Below are 14,995 nucleotides of genomic sequence, written 5' to 3'. Positions count from 1 at the left end.
AATGCAATGTTCATCCCACAGTCTCTTTTTCCTTAAGAATCAGAACAAAGAAATTAATGATTGAGTAGGAAGAGCAAAAGGGAACAAATTTATGAAAAATGTTAGCAATACACGCTTTGTCATCCAGATTTTGGTTGCAAGGTAAATAAAACCTAGCCATAATTGTTTCCACCAAGAATCGAACTCGGATTCTCCCGAACGATTCGTCCTAGGAGGAACTCATTAACCACTTGAGTCCAATGTCTTGATTTATCCGGGGATGAAACTTTGAGTAATAGTATTAATACATGAAATTTTGCAATCATTTAACACATGAAAGTTGATTCATTGTAGTAATAGTAAGAACTTTACAATTTGCAACATCTTGATATGGTTCAATGATTTGATTTCACATACTGAGATTACAGTGAATACAAGACCCTGTGAAGTAATTAATCTTCCTTTGTACTATTGGAACTTCCATAACACAATTCAACACATTTTTTCAGCGAAGAGTTCCCACCGTTTTCTTATAAGTATACAACCTAGCCACCACAATAAACAATATCAAATTAAGTACACTTAACACTGCCAATAGCCAGAAGAAATAATCGATGTGACCGTAATTTAGATTATCAGGTATCCATCCAACACTTCCATTCTTTGTACTGATATTTGTCACAATAGTCACAAGCAGAGAACTCAAATACTGTCCGAGCGCAATAGTGAGTAGCGCAAGAGCAGAACACAAACTTCTCATAGCATCAGGAGCTTGTTCATAGAAAAACTCCAACTGACCAATTAATGTGAACACTTCTGCACAACCAATAAGAAAATACTGAGGAACCTGCCAAAATATTGTCATTGGTATCTCCTCGAGTTCATAGTAGTTGTGTCTTCTAACATATCTAAGTCTTATGAGTTCCAAAATTGCTGCAACTACCATTGCAAATATGGATATGAAGAGGCCGACTCCCATTCTTTGGAGCTGAGTTAGGCCGTTTTTGTGGCCTGTGAACTTTCTCGCTAATGGTACGATGATCCGGTCGTAAACTGGGACCCAAAATATGACGCTGAGGGTGTCGAAGATAGAGAGTGATGCTGGTGGGATTTTGAAGCTAGAATTGCCAACATGAGTATTCATGGTTTGGCCTTGTAACACGAATAATGTGCCCATTTGACCATAGACAGTTGCAAATATGATGCCAGTGGCCCATACAGGAAGCAATCTTAGAATGGATTTCAGTTCTTCCACTTGTGTTACAGTGCAAAGTCTCCATGGATTTATGGAGTCCTTTACATTATCTGATTGTCCTAGCACTGCTGCTTTGTCGAAAAATCTGTTATAATAAGAATGTGAATAAAAGTTAAATAAGAAAATAGGGTGTTATTCTTTTCTATGACTTTAAAAAAAGACTAGTGCCCAATTGGTTTGTCAATTTTCTGAATAACACTTTCAATGAACAATTGAAGAACTTGGGATCATGAGATTATCGTATATGGATACGATAGAATGTTGAAGAACTTCTATTTTAAAATTCAATTGTTGTAAAAGTAAAAAAAACACAAATTGCTCATCTAGAAATTTGTTGTATTTGCTATACCTCAACTCATCTGTGTGGTCAAGCTTGCGGCTTCCTTGGATAGCGGATTCTGTATCAGCAATTTCATATAAAAGAGACTTATCAGCAGGTGCTTTAACATTGCATTTTCTTATCGACGCGACGATGACCTGACTGATACGCGTGAGCGCGCTTCCTCCAGGCTTCTGATTCCTATACAATTTAGTACCTGAAAAGAAGCTCCCTACTGCAATTGCCATAGCAACTGCTGGAATGCCAAATCCCCATCCCCAGCCCACATTATCTTGAACCCAGACTAATAAAGAAGAAGCAATGAGAGCACCGATGTTGATTGAGAAATAGAACCAGTTGAAGAAAGAACTCTTGTGTTCCTTCTCATTCTCGTCATTGTCGTCGAACTGGTCTGCTCCGTAGGATGAAACACAAGGCTTGATTCCACCAGTGCCAAGAGCTATAAGGTAAAGAGCTGTGAAGCACACTACACTTTGTAGATCAGTAGCATGGCAATTTTCTTTTCCTTGACATGTTGGTTTTATGCCAGAAACTGATGCAGATAGTGTCAATAGTGTCATTCCCTGATCATATAAACAAGAATACCTTTTAGATCTAAGTACCATGTTGACTAAAGATATGTTTGAATATATAGCTTAACTGGTGCTTATTATATAAGTCCTTATGTATAATCTATTTCCATAACAAAAGATAAAATAGTCAAACTGTTTTCGTATAAACAGTAAGCTGTTTTCATAATCTATCAAGAAGAGCGTATGAAAATAAGTTGAAAACAGCATATGAACATATCAAAAGTTGTTTCCGTAGCTCTTCCAAGCAGTACCAAAAGTGCTTATATCAGTTGATAAGCTCAAAATAAGTTGATTAAAGCAAGCCTATACAGCCTAATAAGTTGATTTTGTGGGGTTGAGTTAAGTCTAAAACATAAGATGACTACACAAGGAGCTCCAAAATTATGTTCCCATTTTAGCAAGAAGCTAGTAATCAAATACATAATATAGTTGTGTCAAAAAAAAATAAAATAATATAGTGATTATACTCACAATAACATAGATTATTGAAAAGCTGGCAATGGTCCAGTATCTTCCAAGATAGGAATCAGCCACAAAGGCTCCAATTAATGGTGTGATGTAGCATGTTCCACTCCAATTCGAGACATTCTTGGAAGCAGTAGCACTATGCTGATGCAACCTCTCCTTAAAATAAAGCACCAAATTTGTACTCATCCCATAATAAGCCAATCTCTCACAACATTCATTTCCTGTAGAAATTGAATCTTGAAATGATAAGCATAATTACATAATACATTTGACCCTATTTGGATAAATAACTTAAGCGATTATCATATATAAGTACTTGTATATAAGCTATTTCCATAACAAAAGATAAATAAAGTCGAACTGTTTTCATATAAGTAAGTTATCATAGAGAACATGTGGAAATAAGCTGAAAACAGTTGACGGACATGCCACTTATTTTCAAAATCTCTCTTAAACGGTCTCAAAAGTGCTTATGCCCGTAAATAAACTCAAATAAGTCAAACCAAATAGACCCAATTGGCCAGTTTGGATTGGCTTATTTTTTAGCTTATGCAAATAAATAAGTTTTTATGTTAATTCATAAGCTGTCACTGAGGAAAATTGCATCTTCATAAACTGTTTTTTCATAAAGTACCGTGACAAGCTTGTATAAGCTAAAAAATAAGTTAATCCAAACGGACTCATATACTAGATACGATAGATAAGCTCAAATAAGTTGATCCAAACAGACTCTATAAAAGTGCTTATGCTGGTAGGAACACCACAATTACCTAAGATAAAAGGACATGCTTTCCAGGTTCCAGTTTTCTTTCTATTAGCTGGATTTCCAAGATAATCTACTGTTCCATCTTTTGAGTAAACATCTTCTTCTTCCATTGTAATTCAAAACTTGTACACACTAGCCACTTATTCACTTGCAACTGCAACCAAACAAAGAAACAAAGAAATTCACAAACTGAAACAACAAGAGTTGAGAATAACAATTTATAGACAAATAGAAATAGAAACATGTGGCTCAAAGATTAATCTTTGCAGTTGCGCGCAGATGATACAGTTGCGCGCAGATGATACAGGTCGCAAAATTGGAATCATCTTTATGTTTACAGAAAATTGTTAGAATCTGAAAAGAAAGATCCAAAAAATGAAAACACAAAAGGACAGTATATGGAATCAAAGAAGTGAATCTCTTACCTTAAAGTTGGTAACTCAAAGATGCAAAATCTAGTTAGCTAGATATTATAATGAATAATGAGTGTACACATTTGTGAATTATGGTTTGCTTTATTTATAGATGAGTTGCAAAACAGGACATGATGATCCTAGTTGTGTTGTGTGACTGTTGACTTGTCTCACATGTTGTGATGTAATATGAAAATAAACTTATGGTATTTGGATTTAGCCTCTTTCTATGGTCAAATACAAAGGCACATAGATAGGGAAAATTAGTGGCACTTGGACTTTAAATTCTACAATTTAGGTAAGCTGTATGTTTACATCACAAACATATTTATTTATGTTAAAATAAATTAAACTGAATATTTCAATATATGAAGGAAGGGGTTGTAATTTAAGTTAAAATATAATTTACTCATATTCGATAGATCACTTGTCCACGGTGGACCACTTGTGAAGGTGGTCCACCGTAGCATTAGCCTTCAAATTGAATATATGTATTTTTAATTGCATCGTTATTTTGGTGCATTTGGCATAATCGAAACGACAAGATCTGAAATGACAATATTCAGTCCCTGAAACAAGTTGGAAGCATGGCGTTCGTCGTCTGGAATTAGTGGTTTATCGTCCACCAAATGCAGCGTCATAACGTTGTTCCTGTTGAGGATCCTAGGCCGGTTCGGTGGGGAGAAACCAGGAGTGAGTTGGATAAAATGTAATGATGATGCTGCGTTTGTAGTTGAGTCCGGTGTTACTTTTATGGGTCTCTGCTTTCGTGATATCAATAGGCGGTTTGTTTGGTTAAAAAAAACAATTAAGAAATTAAAAATATTTTAAAATGATACGTTTTTCAATTTGATGACGGAAGTGTGAAGTGTGTACATTAATGGGAACAGAGGTACATTAATGTTTGATTTTTAAAAGGAGAAAATAAAAATATGCACGATAATGTGTTTTGAAAGAAAAAGGGACCATGACAAGTAAAGCAAGAGTTTCAACGTTCTTGGATAAGCTTTCACATATAATACAAATATTTTAGGCAAATGTTAAATAGTGCTCCCGGGGCACTCTTTAAGCCCTTAAATAGTAAGTTTTTTATAGAATTTTTATGGAAATGCGTAAAGTCAACGCATTGAAAATTGAAATGTTTAATTTTTTGAATAAAAAGTTTCTTTTAATGGAATGCTTAAAAAGTGCCCCGGGGGCGCTCGTTAGCAAGACCCAATATTTTAAATAGATTCCAAGTCTAATTTCTTTTATTTGGTTCATTAGCAGTTTGAGGCATCCAATTGGGTCCTTATTCCTTAAACGGCCAAGAGAGAATAATATATAACTTGGGTCCTTAAGGCATCATCATTGAAAGAAAAAAGGAGGTCTAATGATTATGAGTTGTAATTAAAATATTAATACAACATGATTAGTTATGAAATATGGGTAGATTATTATAATAACAACATATATAAAAATAGATACAACATAGTTTTTTTTTTTGGGTACATAATGGCAAAACAAATAAAAAAGATACAACATAATTTGACTTGTACGTAGGTTAATTTTTTAGAATTGAAATGAAAGTAATATTTTGAATGTATATGATGATGAGTTCGTAGGTTCACCAATAAAATAAAATATGATTTGACGATCGTTGTCATGCCTGCCTGCATACCGTTTCGCTTACACCGATAGAAGAAGGAACATGTAAAATAATCATGTGAACACATATTTAATTTTCTTGCAAGGATTGGACACTTTTTAAACATTTCATTTAAAAAAATAAATTATTTAAAAAATTAAATATTATAATTTCAAATGCTTTGAATTTACGTATTCTCATAAAAATTCTATAAAAAACTTACTATTTAAATTCTTAAAAAGTGCATCGGAGACACTCGTTAGCATTTACCTATAAATAATTAGGACTTGCATCTTCTTTTACAAGTACACCGTTCATAAACTTAATTATACCATGTCTTTTGATGTGTCAAAATAATCAATGTCTTTTTCTCTTTTGACAAAAAATAATCATGTTTTTTTGTTTTGTTTTTCACTACCAGTTGAATCTGGTTCGGGGGTCAGTTCTGACATCAAGTAATTTCAGCCCCCTTCCGATCGCAGTTGCGAAAATAATCATGTCTTTTGAAATCAACGTAATACATAAGCAGGATTACTAAATATTGTCACAAACGAATAGCCAGAGATGCATGCCAACCAACTAGTCACATATTCACTTGCTAATAATCTTTTTACATATTACATATTAATAAAAGAAAACATAGAAATAGTTTAAACTAATGACAACAATTACAAATATGAAAAGATAATTTCTAAAATTATCGATGATTGAAATGACATTTGAGTTACAATAAAAACTTATTTAGAGAAAGATGCAATTCTTTTAACAAAACAATTTTAAAGATATGAATCATATGCGACTTTCATTAACACGTACAAATTTTAAACCAATCAAGTCTCCAACTTTAAAGTAGTTTTGGATGCAAAACATCTTCCATTCATGTCCAACTTAAGAGTATGGTTGAGGCGAATAATAGTCATAATTGTGGCATCAATTCTCTCTCTTGTTTTCCACAAAGTAAAAGAAATTGAAATCCATTTTTGTTGATGGACTCACCAATTTTTGAATCCAATATATGATATTTATATTTGATATTTAAGTTCGTCATTATATTAAGGTGGGGGGCCAAAAGAAATTCTCTCGATGTATAGTCATATGGGCCCTTCGTATAGGCCCAATTACCTTTAGCCCAATATCTAGTCTAATAGACGAAAACGCGTGCTTTTCAAAACTCGGAAGTTGGAACGAAAAGAATGTTTCCATTTCAAAAGTGAAAAAACAACGCGCGCATTCAAATATGGATCTACAAATTTTCGCGAGGTCGCTCTTTCACTTTGCTTCAATTCTTCTCTAGCAAGTTTTAGATTCGAACAATTAAACAAAACGCAATCAGAAAACCTAACCGGTAAAATCATCTCAACCGTTTATTCATCTTCTTCGTTCTTACAAGCATAATGCAAATTCATCTGAATATCTAATTTCTTTTTCAACTAACATTTTGGTAATTGATCGAAGTTAGTTTCCATTTTTTTAAACAAGAATCGAAGCTAGTTTCCTTAATCAAACGTCTATATATGATATGAACATACATTTTCCTTTCGATTTGGTTTATGCATCTTGATTGCCTTCTCAATTTGTTCGATATTATGTTATTCATTTGTTAATCGTTATAGTTGTATGTATGTTATTCATTTGTTAATCGTTATCGTTATAAAATTGTTCCTCATTAGTGGTATGTAAAAAATAAATTAAAAAATTAAAAGAAGAGAGAGTGATAAATAGTTAAATACTTCATTGATGATGTAAATCGACTTATTATTTAGTACAAATATTTTTTTATAACAACTTATAATATGGTACGAAGGAAGTAATTGTTAAGTAATTTTCTTTTTTTTGTTTTCGCCATCAGTTTAATCTGGTTCGGGGATCAGTTCTGACATCAAGTAGTTCCAACCCCCTCCCGATCGCAGTTGCGGGAGATTTAACCGTAGTCCTCCCTATCAAGTTTAGCGTCAATCACTACTGAACCAACTAACGATTATTAAGTACTCCCTCCGGACACAAATATAAGAAAAAATAATCGTTTACGCAGTGTTTAAAAAATTTAGTTAAGTGTAGTTAATTTTCTTGATTTAATGCAAAACATGATTTAAGTTTACTATATTACCCTTTGAAAAGTGATTTATGCCTTGGAAATCACATAAACTTTTGAAAAGTAAAATGATTAAATAAAGGTATATTAGGAATAATATTATTAATTAGTTTAAAAGTAATTGACTTTTACTTATATTTATGTCCAAAATTTAAAGTTTTTTTTCTTATATTTGTGTCCGGAGGAAGTATAGATTATGAAGTATTCATAAGCTTCTCAATAACTAATCCCGATGGAAAAACTTGATTTGTCACATTTAGTGAAATAATTATACATCTCAATCACATTAGTTTTCATCTTTAAATTTCAAATCCAAAATAATCTCTTTTTTTGGAATAACATTTGATTCTAGTTCCACCTCAAATTAATGCAACAATGTAAATATATAGTTGTATTGAATACTATATGCCACCATATCCTTGACTTTAGTCAAAATTGAAAAGTGTATGTCCATGTCACAAATTGGTATGTGTTTGTTGAGTAATATTATACTTTACCCTATATAGGTGGACCAAACTTAGCATCTTATCTGGCCACTTAAAAAAACATCACTTCATAAACTCAACTAGTTTAGCTTCAAAAATCGTCCTTGTTGATGGATATATACAACAAACTTTATGTAGTATACAAGAAATTTCTTTACAGTTTTATGTTATGTGTCATTAATTTGAGTTATTTATACTTCATATACGTATTAAGTATCCCTATACAACCAAATCCTAAAAGGGACATTAGAGCAGAATAGTACGTATCTCTATATAAGGTTGTTCTTTCTTCTCACTCTTGCATTGCATTTTCAAGAGAGTAATCACTAGCCATCATAGAAGAAGCTCTATAGCAACATTTCTTTGTTGAGTAGAGGTGTAGAATACAAAAGGGTTGTTATGGCAGCGGCGCGATTTCAAATTATACTATTGTTGGTAGCATGTTTGCTTCCATTTTCTGTTGATGCTATCGTTCGACACTACAAGTTCAATGTAGGTGCATTACACTTATTTGCATTTTTATCATTTCAATCATGCATTTGAAACTTATGAGCAGAATTTATTTATTTTACTTTGTTTTACACACAGTTATTAAAGTTTTAATCTGCATGTGTTATAAATTTTAAAATAATTATGCACAATGACTTGTAAACAGAGGTCAAGAGTTCACCTTAAATCTTATGTAAATTTTGAATGTGGATAAGTAAATATAACTACTAAATTTGGCTAATATTTACGCCATGATTCCAAGTCAAATTTAACAAAAGTGCGGTGATGCAATTTTTTTAGTATGTGTTTGGTTGAGCGGTAATCATCTATCACAATAAATTTAGTTTACTTATACTATGATTTTTAGAAGCTCCAATACGTAGTTTCAGGTTCACCGTGATTTTGGTGTTTTTCAAAAATACTGAGTAGCCAAATGCTTCAATTGAAATGATGGTCCATCATGGAAGCAAATTATTCCCTCCGGTCCTGATACAAAATTTACTTTTTAGATTTATAGAATATTTGATGTATCTAATTTATAATATTGACCAAATAAATCAGACGCTAATTTTTTTTTTATAATAAGAATTAGATGGAGTATATATATTTTTTCTTCATGGAGCTAATTATCACTTCATTTTAATCTGAATCTGTCAAAAAAAATTCACATATTAAAAATGTGATGATATAGGTAGGTCATGATTTAATTTCTAGTAGTCAAACCCTTCCAATTTGTTCATTTAGTCATATATGCCAAACATCAAAGTAGGTGTAGGATTGTTGAGCAAGGTAAGGCACTTATATTTGGTGTATGTTCTCTCTAGATATTTCACTTCCATATCCTTAGTTTTTAAGAATGTGACATTAAACTGACAATATATATTCCATCGTAGTTGCTAATAATTGGCTGAATGTAATGTATAGGTTGTGACAAAAAATGCCACAAGATTGTGCTCAACCAAGCCAATTGTAACCATAAATGGAAAGTTCCCAGGTCCAACCATCTATGCTAGAGAAGATGACAATGTTCTAATTAAGGTTGTCAACCATGTCAAATACAATGTTAGCATACACTGGTGAGTTAGCTAGAGTTTCTAACCATTCTTTTTATTTTATTTTTTTGTTAAATAGTGGCTAGAATTTTACCTTTTAAGGTGAATGAATCGGGAGTATCAGGGCTCGAATACCGATCCCCATATATTATATGCAATGTTTCTGCCAACTGAGTTATGCTTACGGGACGAGTTTCTAACCATTCTATTAAAATTAAAATATTATTTTCTATTTTTTTAATTTTATATTTTTGTAAATTATTAAAATGAATTGAAATTTATAACAGGCATGGTGTCAAACAGCTAAGAACGGGTTGGGCCGACGGGCCAGCATACATAACCCAATGTCCAATTCAACCGGGCCAGGCCTATGTTTACAACTTCACTCTTACAGGCCAGAGAGGCACACTTTGGTGGCATGCTCATATTCTTTGGCTTAGAGCCACTGTCCATGGTGCCTTGGTCATTTTACCAAAGCTTGGAGTTCCTTACCCTTTTCCTAAACCTCATACGGAACAAGTTATTGTATTAGGTGAATGGTGGAAATCAGATACTGAAGCTATAATAAACGAAGCTTTGAAATCTGGATTGGCTCCAAATATCTCCGATGCTCACACGATCAATGGTCTTCCAGGGCCCGGCCAAGGTTGTGCTTCACAAGGTGAGTTTCAAGAACCAAACTTGCATTTTGCGATTACACAGCGAATGTGACTCAAAACTTGAATATTACTTTTCCGTCTCATTTTACAGCTAATTTACAGCTCAGTGGTAAAAGTTTGATTTATAATTTCAAAGAACAAAGTTCAAATTTCAACGAAAACAATATCACTTAAAAAAAGAAGTTAATTTCTCGCAACATGGACTAATAATATGTTTCAACTTTATTTCATGGACAGATGGATTTTCATTGGAAGTTCAACCAAAAAAAACCTACTTACTAAGAATCATCAATGCTGCACTCAATGAAGAACTTTTCTTCAAAATTGCAAACCATCAATTAACTGTTGTTGAAGTTGATGCAACTTATGTAAAACCCTTCAAAACTGACACAATTGTTATAGCACCTGGTCAAACCACAAACGTGCTTTTAGAAACCAAACAAAAACTAGGAAACTACTTAATTGCAGCTTCTCCTTTCATGGATGTACCAATTATTGTTGACAACAAAACAGCCATTGCCACTTTACACTATTCAAACACACTTGGTTCCACAATCACTTCCTTAACTTCTCTACCTCCAAAAAATGCTACTCCAATTGCTAATACTTTCACCGATTCTCTTAGAAGCTTAAACTCAAAAAAATACCCGGCTAATGTTCCTTTAAAGATTGATCATAAATTATTATTCACTGTTTCTCTTGGTATCAATCCTTGTCCTACTTGTGTCAATAATAGTCGTGTCGTAGCTGATTTCAACAATGTTACATTTGTGATGCCGAAAACCGCGCTTCTTCAAGCACATTTTTTTAAGATTAAAGGAGTTTTTAGTGATGATTTTCCTGGAAATCCTCCTGTGGTATATAATTTCACTGGGACACAATTGACAAATTTTGGAACTACTAAAGGGACAAGGCTTTATAGGCTTGCTTATAATTCTACTGTTGAATTGGTTTTGCAAGATACCGGAATGATAACACCTGAGAATCATCCTATTCATCTTCATGGATTCAATTTCTTTGTAGTTGGTAGTGGTAAAGGGAACTTTGATTCTAAAAATGATGTAAAAAAGTTTAATCTTGTTGATCCTGTTGAGAGGAATACTGTCGGTGTTCCGGCCGGTGGTTGGACTGCTATCAGATTCAGGGCTGATAATCCAGGTAAAGTTGTATTAAAATTAAACTTTTTAATTATGTTTGAACAATGAAAATATGATGCATTTTTTTGTAGAAAGATAAAATGATTTGAATATCAATTTGTATGATGCTAAAGTATGGTATTATGTTTTGTTAGGGGTGTGGTTTATGCATTGTCATTTGGAGATTCATACAACATGGGGACTAAAGATGGCATTTGTTGTGGACAATGGTAAAGGCCCAAATGAATCTCTATTACCACCTCCAAGTGACCTCCCCAAGTGTTGAGGAAAGTAACACCAATTAAGAGAACAACATATTTTAATGGAAGGAGTAAACAAGGCAAAAGACTATTTTATTGGAATATGGGAAGAACAAGATGTCCAATTTTCTTAAAAAAAAAAAAAAAAAGATGTCAAATTGATATTTATTGGTCTACTTTTATTCCTTTTAGTTGTATTATTTTCATTGTTTGTACTCATCTTTCTTCTTGAAAGATATTTTAGGGTTTAATCATGCATATTAATGTTAATCAAAATTTTAAGAAACCTTTCCTATTGTTGCATCAAAAGTTTTTTTAACTTGTTATTGGTACTGAGTAGAGACAGGTTCAGGCACTAATGATTATGCACTGAGGGAAAAGAAAAATAATCCAATAGTTTTCATGTCCAATATTAAGTATTGCAATAAGAGATGTCAAGACCTCTCTCCCTCTCAAGACCAATAATTTAGAACAATTTGAGTTTCATTTTTGGAGGAATAATTTTTTGGTAGATTTTATTTATTTTTCAGTCAAACTTCGAATTAAAATTTGAAAAATTAGCACCAAAAAGTTAAGAGAAAACTTTGTTGTAAACTCTGAATCGTCGTCTTATCTAACTACCGCATTGGATATTAGTTTTACCCATGTCAGACCTCTTCAGCAAATTCATTCTTTCCACTAGTGCTTCCATCTAAAGTATGAAAAATCCTAAAACTCAAAGAATGTTTAATTAGTGGATATAAATATATTTAAAAGGTCTATTTGATTTGTATCGGACAAAACAGTATAAAATAAAATAGCACAAAACAAATGTTAGGTATTTAACAAATTTTGTCTTGTATGATGTTTAGTGGACAAAAAGTTATTTTAATATTTTAGAGAACTTATGAAGAGACAAAAAGTTATCATATCGTTCGTTGAGTGATATTAGAGCAATTTGGAAGCTTTTGGGCCCAAAGATGAGGAAAAATAAGAGTAAGCTAAGGTTTCTTGTGAAGCAAGGTATTGGAAGTAAACAAGAGTTAAACACTGGTTTTTGCGCACCATGCCCAAGAAATGGCACACCAGGCGCAGAAAAGTATGGAAGCAAGGCTGCTCTCTAGAAGTTGTGCATGATGCGCAGGAAATGGCGCATGGTGCGCCATAAGTGATGAAACTGGATGAAGTTGCTGGAAGTTGCGCATGATGCGCAGGAAATGAAAGAAAGCTGAGCTCCCGGGTTAGTGCGCATGATGCGCGGAAATTGGCGCATGGTGCGCCAAAATGGACCAATCAGAGGCTACCACGTCCTATGGCGCATGATGCACAGATCGGCGGCGCATGATGCGCAGATCGCAAAGGATTAAGTATAAAAATCTTGTTCATGCATCTTTTGAAAGGTTACGAATTTTTCTGGAAGAAGTGGTTTTGAAGCTTCAGGTTACTCAACCTTTGGTGGTCCTGAGCTGAAGAATTGAAGATTGAAGATGAAGATTTCATCCTCATTTGAAGATTCTGCTGAATTAGTATTGATGTATCACTAAACTCTTAGATCGGAAACCTTAGGGGAATTTGTGTATGCTTAGGGATGTAATAATTTCTTGTTAATTGAATCAATTGAATCAATTGAATATGTTTCTTATCAATTATTCCTTGAGTTTAATGCTTCATGTTATTTGACCAATTATATGATGAATTTGATGGTTGATTTTATCATGACAGTGAGAATTGATCATGGATCTAGGAGTAGTTGAGCAATTGATGATACTTGAGAGATTTTGTGTTATTAATTGTGATCTACAGATTTAAGTACTTAAAACCTCAATTAATCACAAATCGTCCTAAGAGATTAGAAATTTGTGATCGATTGAGAGAATTGTGATTCAAGAAATTGGACTCAATTAGTTTGTTAGTTCTATCTTGAAACTATTTACTTAATTCATTCATTGACTTTGATTGTTATGTTGTAAGTATGCATGAAGGAACCGGAGGATTTCCAATCCATTACTATTCTTGAACAATTTCGTAAAATTTTCTGGAATGTGCAAATTTTCCCCCCAATCATTTACTTGCATTATAATGTTTAGCATAAGGTTCATTAGTCTTAGTTGAATAACACAATCCCTAGGGATCGATATTTTACTACTTGACACTTATTCGTGCACTTGCGAATTTGCAATCATATATTATAAAGTTCTTAAAAATTTGGGTCTATTTAATTAATATTTTTTTAAAAGGTAAATATTTTTATTTTTATTACTATGATATTTAATACAAAATTTTTAGTGTTATTTGCCTAAAATCTATTTGAGATACTGTGAGAGACACAAAGTGAATTCTTTTATTTCAACCAAATTTGTTTTTCCATAGGAATGAATCATGGATGAATCTCTAACCACTTACTTAAGCATCAAAATGTCGACCAATTTATTATTGGTGGTTTGAGCCTATTCATTTTTTTTGTGGTCAAGTAATATAGTGGTTAGAATTTCATCCTTAAGGTGAATAAGTAGTGTGTCTGAGGTTTGAACATCGGCCCTAACACCCTACTTATATAATGTAATGTCTCTACCGACTGAGTTAAGCGCCTTACGTATATAATGTAATGACCCTAGCACCCACTCATTTAATTTTGGGTCATGTTAAAATGTGCACCAAGGGCACATGTTAAGTTATCTAAAAATAGAAATATGCATTTAATAACATAAAAGAATTTAATATTTAAAAAGTATATGCACAAATTACAAGAAAATATTACTACATTTGTATTCTTAACATGTGCCCTTGGTACACATGTTAACATTTTTCATTAATTTTAGCAACCAAAATCAAATCTATTACCATATGAAACAATTTATCCATGGTAAATAAAGTGCAGTACTTTACTCTGGAGAATCAGAATATATGACCCCTCTTTAACTGGATTTGCACGCGCGCACATGAACTCATCTCGCAGAGCCCTGGCAGCATGACCTGTTTAAAATGCCACCAATCAAATTGTCTTAATAAATATAGAAAAAAAAAGCAGAAAGAAAGAATCTTTCCATTTATGGAAACATTTTGGTGGTAGTTGGTGCCTCTACCAAAAACACCGTTTACTTTATTTTATTCATTCATCAATTCAAAGTTCCTCTTCTTTTTTTATTCTTTCACAACATTAACTATTATTTTTGTTGATGCATATGGAGAGAGATACTTTTCTTTCCAACAAATACCCTTTCTTTACAAGATCATCAAGGGACAGTTAACACAACAACACTAATAGAAATACAAACTATACTTGCAGATAACGAGTTCGAACTCCGATCATCTATTTATTTATTTTATTGGTGTAATTTTTATCTATTAGATTACTTGACAAAAAAATACAAATTAGCTATACCAACTCTCATACAAATCATACAAATATACTTTCTCGGATCT

The 14,995-nt window shown here is 32.8% G+C and overlaps 2 protein-coding genes across 2 annotated transcripts; one reads left to right on the top strand and one right to left on the bottom strand.

The window, feature by feature from the left end:
- Nucleotides 1-370: 370 nt before the first annotated feature.
- LOC123913857 (protein NRT1/ PTR FAMILY 8.1-like) lies at nt 371-4,098 on the bottom strand. Its single transcript, XM_045964746.1, has 5 exons — nt 3,806-4,098; nt 3,385-3,534; nt 2,618-2,835; nt 1,584-2,137; nt 371-1,319 (listed from the first exon to the last, which is right to left on the bottom strand). The coding sequence occupies exons 2-5, from the start codon at nt 3,488-3,490 to the stop codon at nt 485-487; spliced, it is 1,713 nt and encodes a 570-aa protein (XP_045820702.1). The 5' UTR covers nt 3,491-3,534; nt 3,806-4,098; the 3' UTR covers nt 371-484.
- Nucleotides 4,099-8,297: 4,199 nt separating this feature from the next.
- Nucleotides 8,298-12,003, top strand: LOC123913858 (laccase-4-like). Its single transcript, XM_045964747.1, has 5 exons — nt 8,298-8,489; nt 9,411-9,562; nt 9,826-10,199; nt 10,435-11,355; nt 11,489-12,003. Exons 1-5 carry the CDS (start codon nt 8,397-8,399, stop codon nt 11,617-11,619), a joined length of 1,671 nt encoding a protein of 556 aa, XP_045820703.1. The 5' UTR covers nt 8,298-8,396; the 3' UTR covers nt 11,620-12,003.
- The last annotated feature ends 2,992 nt before the right edge of the window (nt 12,004-14,995 follow it).

Source organism: Trifolium pratense, linkage group LG3, assembly GCF_020283565.1.
Source record: "Trifolium pratense cultivar HEN17-A07 linkage group LG3, ARS_RC_1.1, whole genome shotgun sequence".
Classification (NCBI taxonomy): Eukaryota; Viridiplantae; Streptophyta; class Magnoliopsida; order Fabales; family Fabaceae; genus Trifolium; species Trifolium pratense.
The sequence above is the reverse complement of the archived record's forward strand: the minus strand, read 5'-3'. Positions and strand labels throughout refer to the sequence as shown.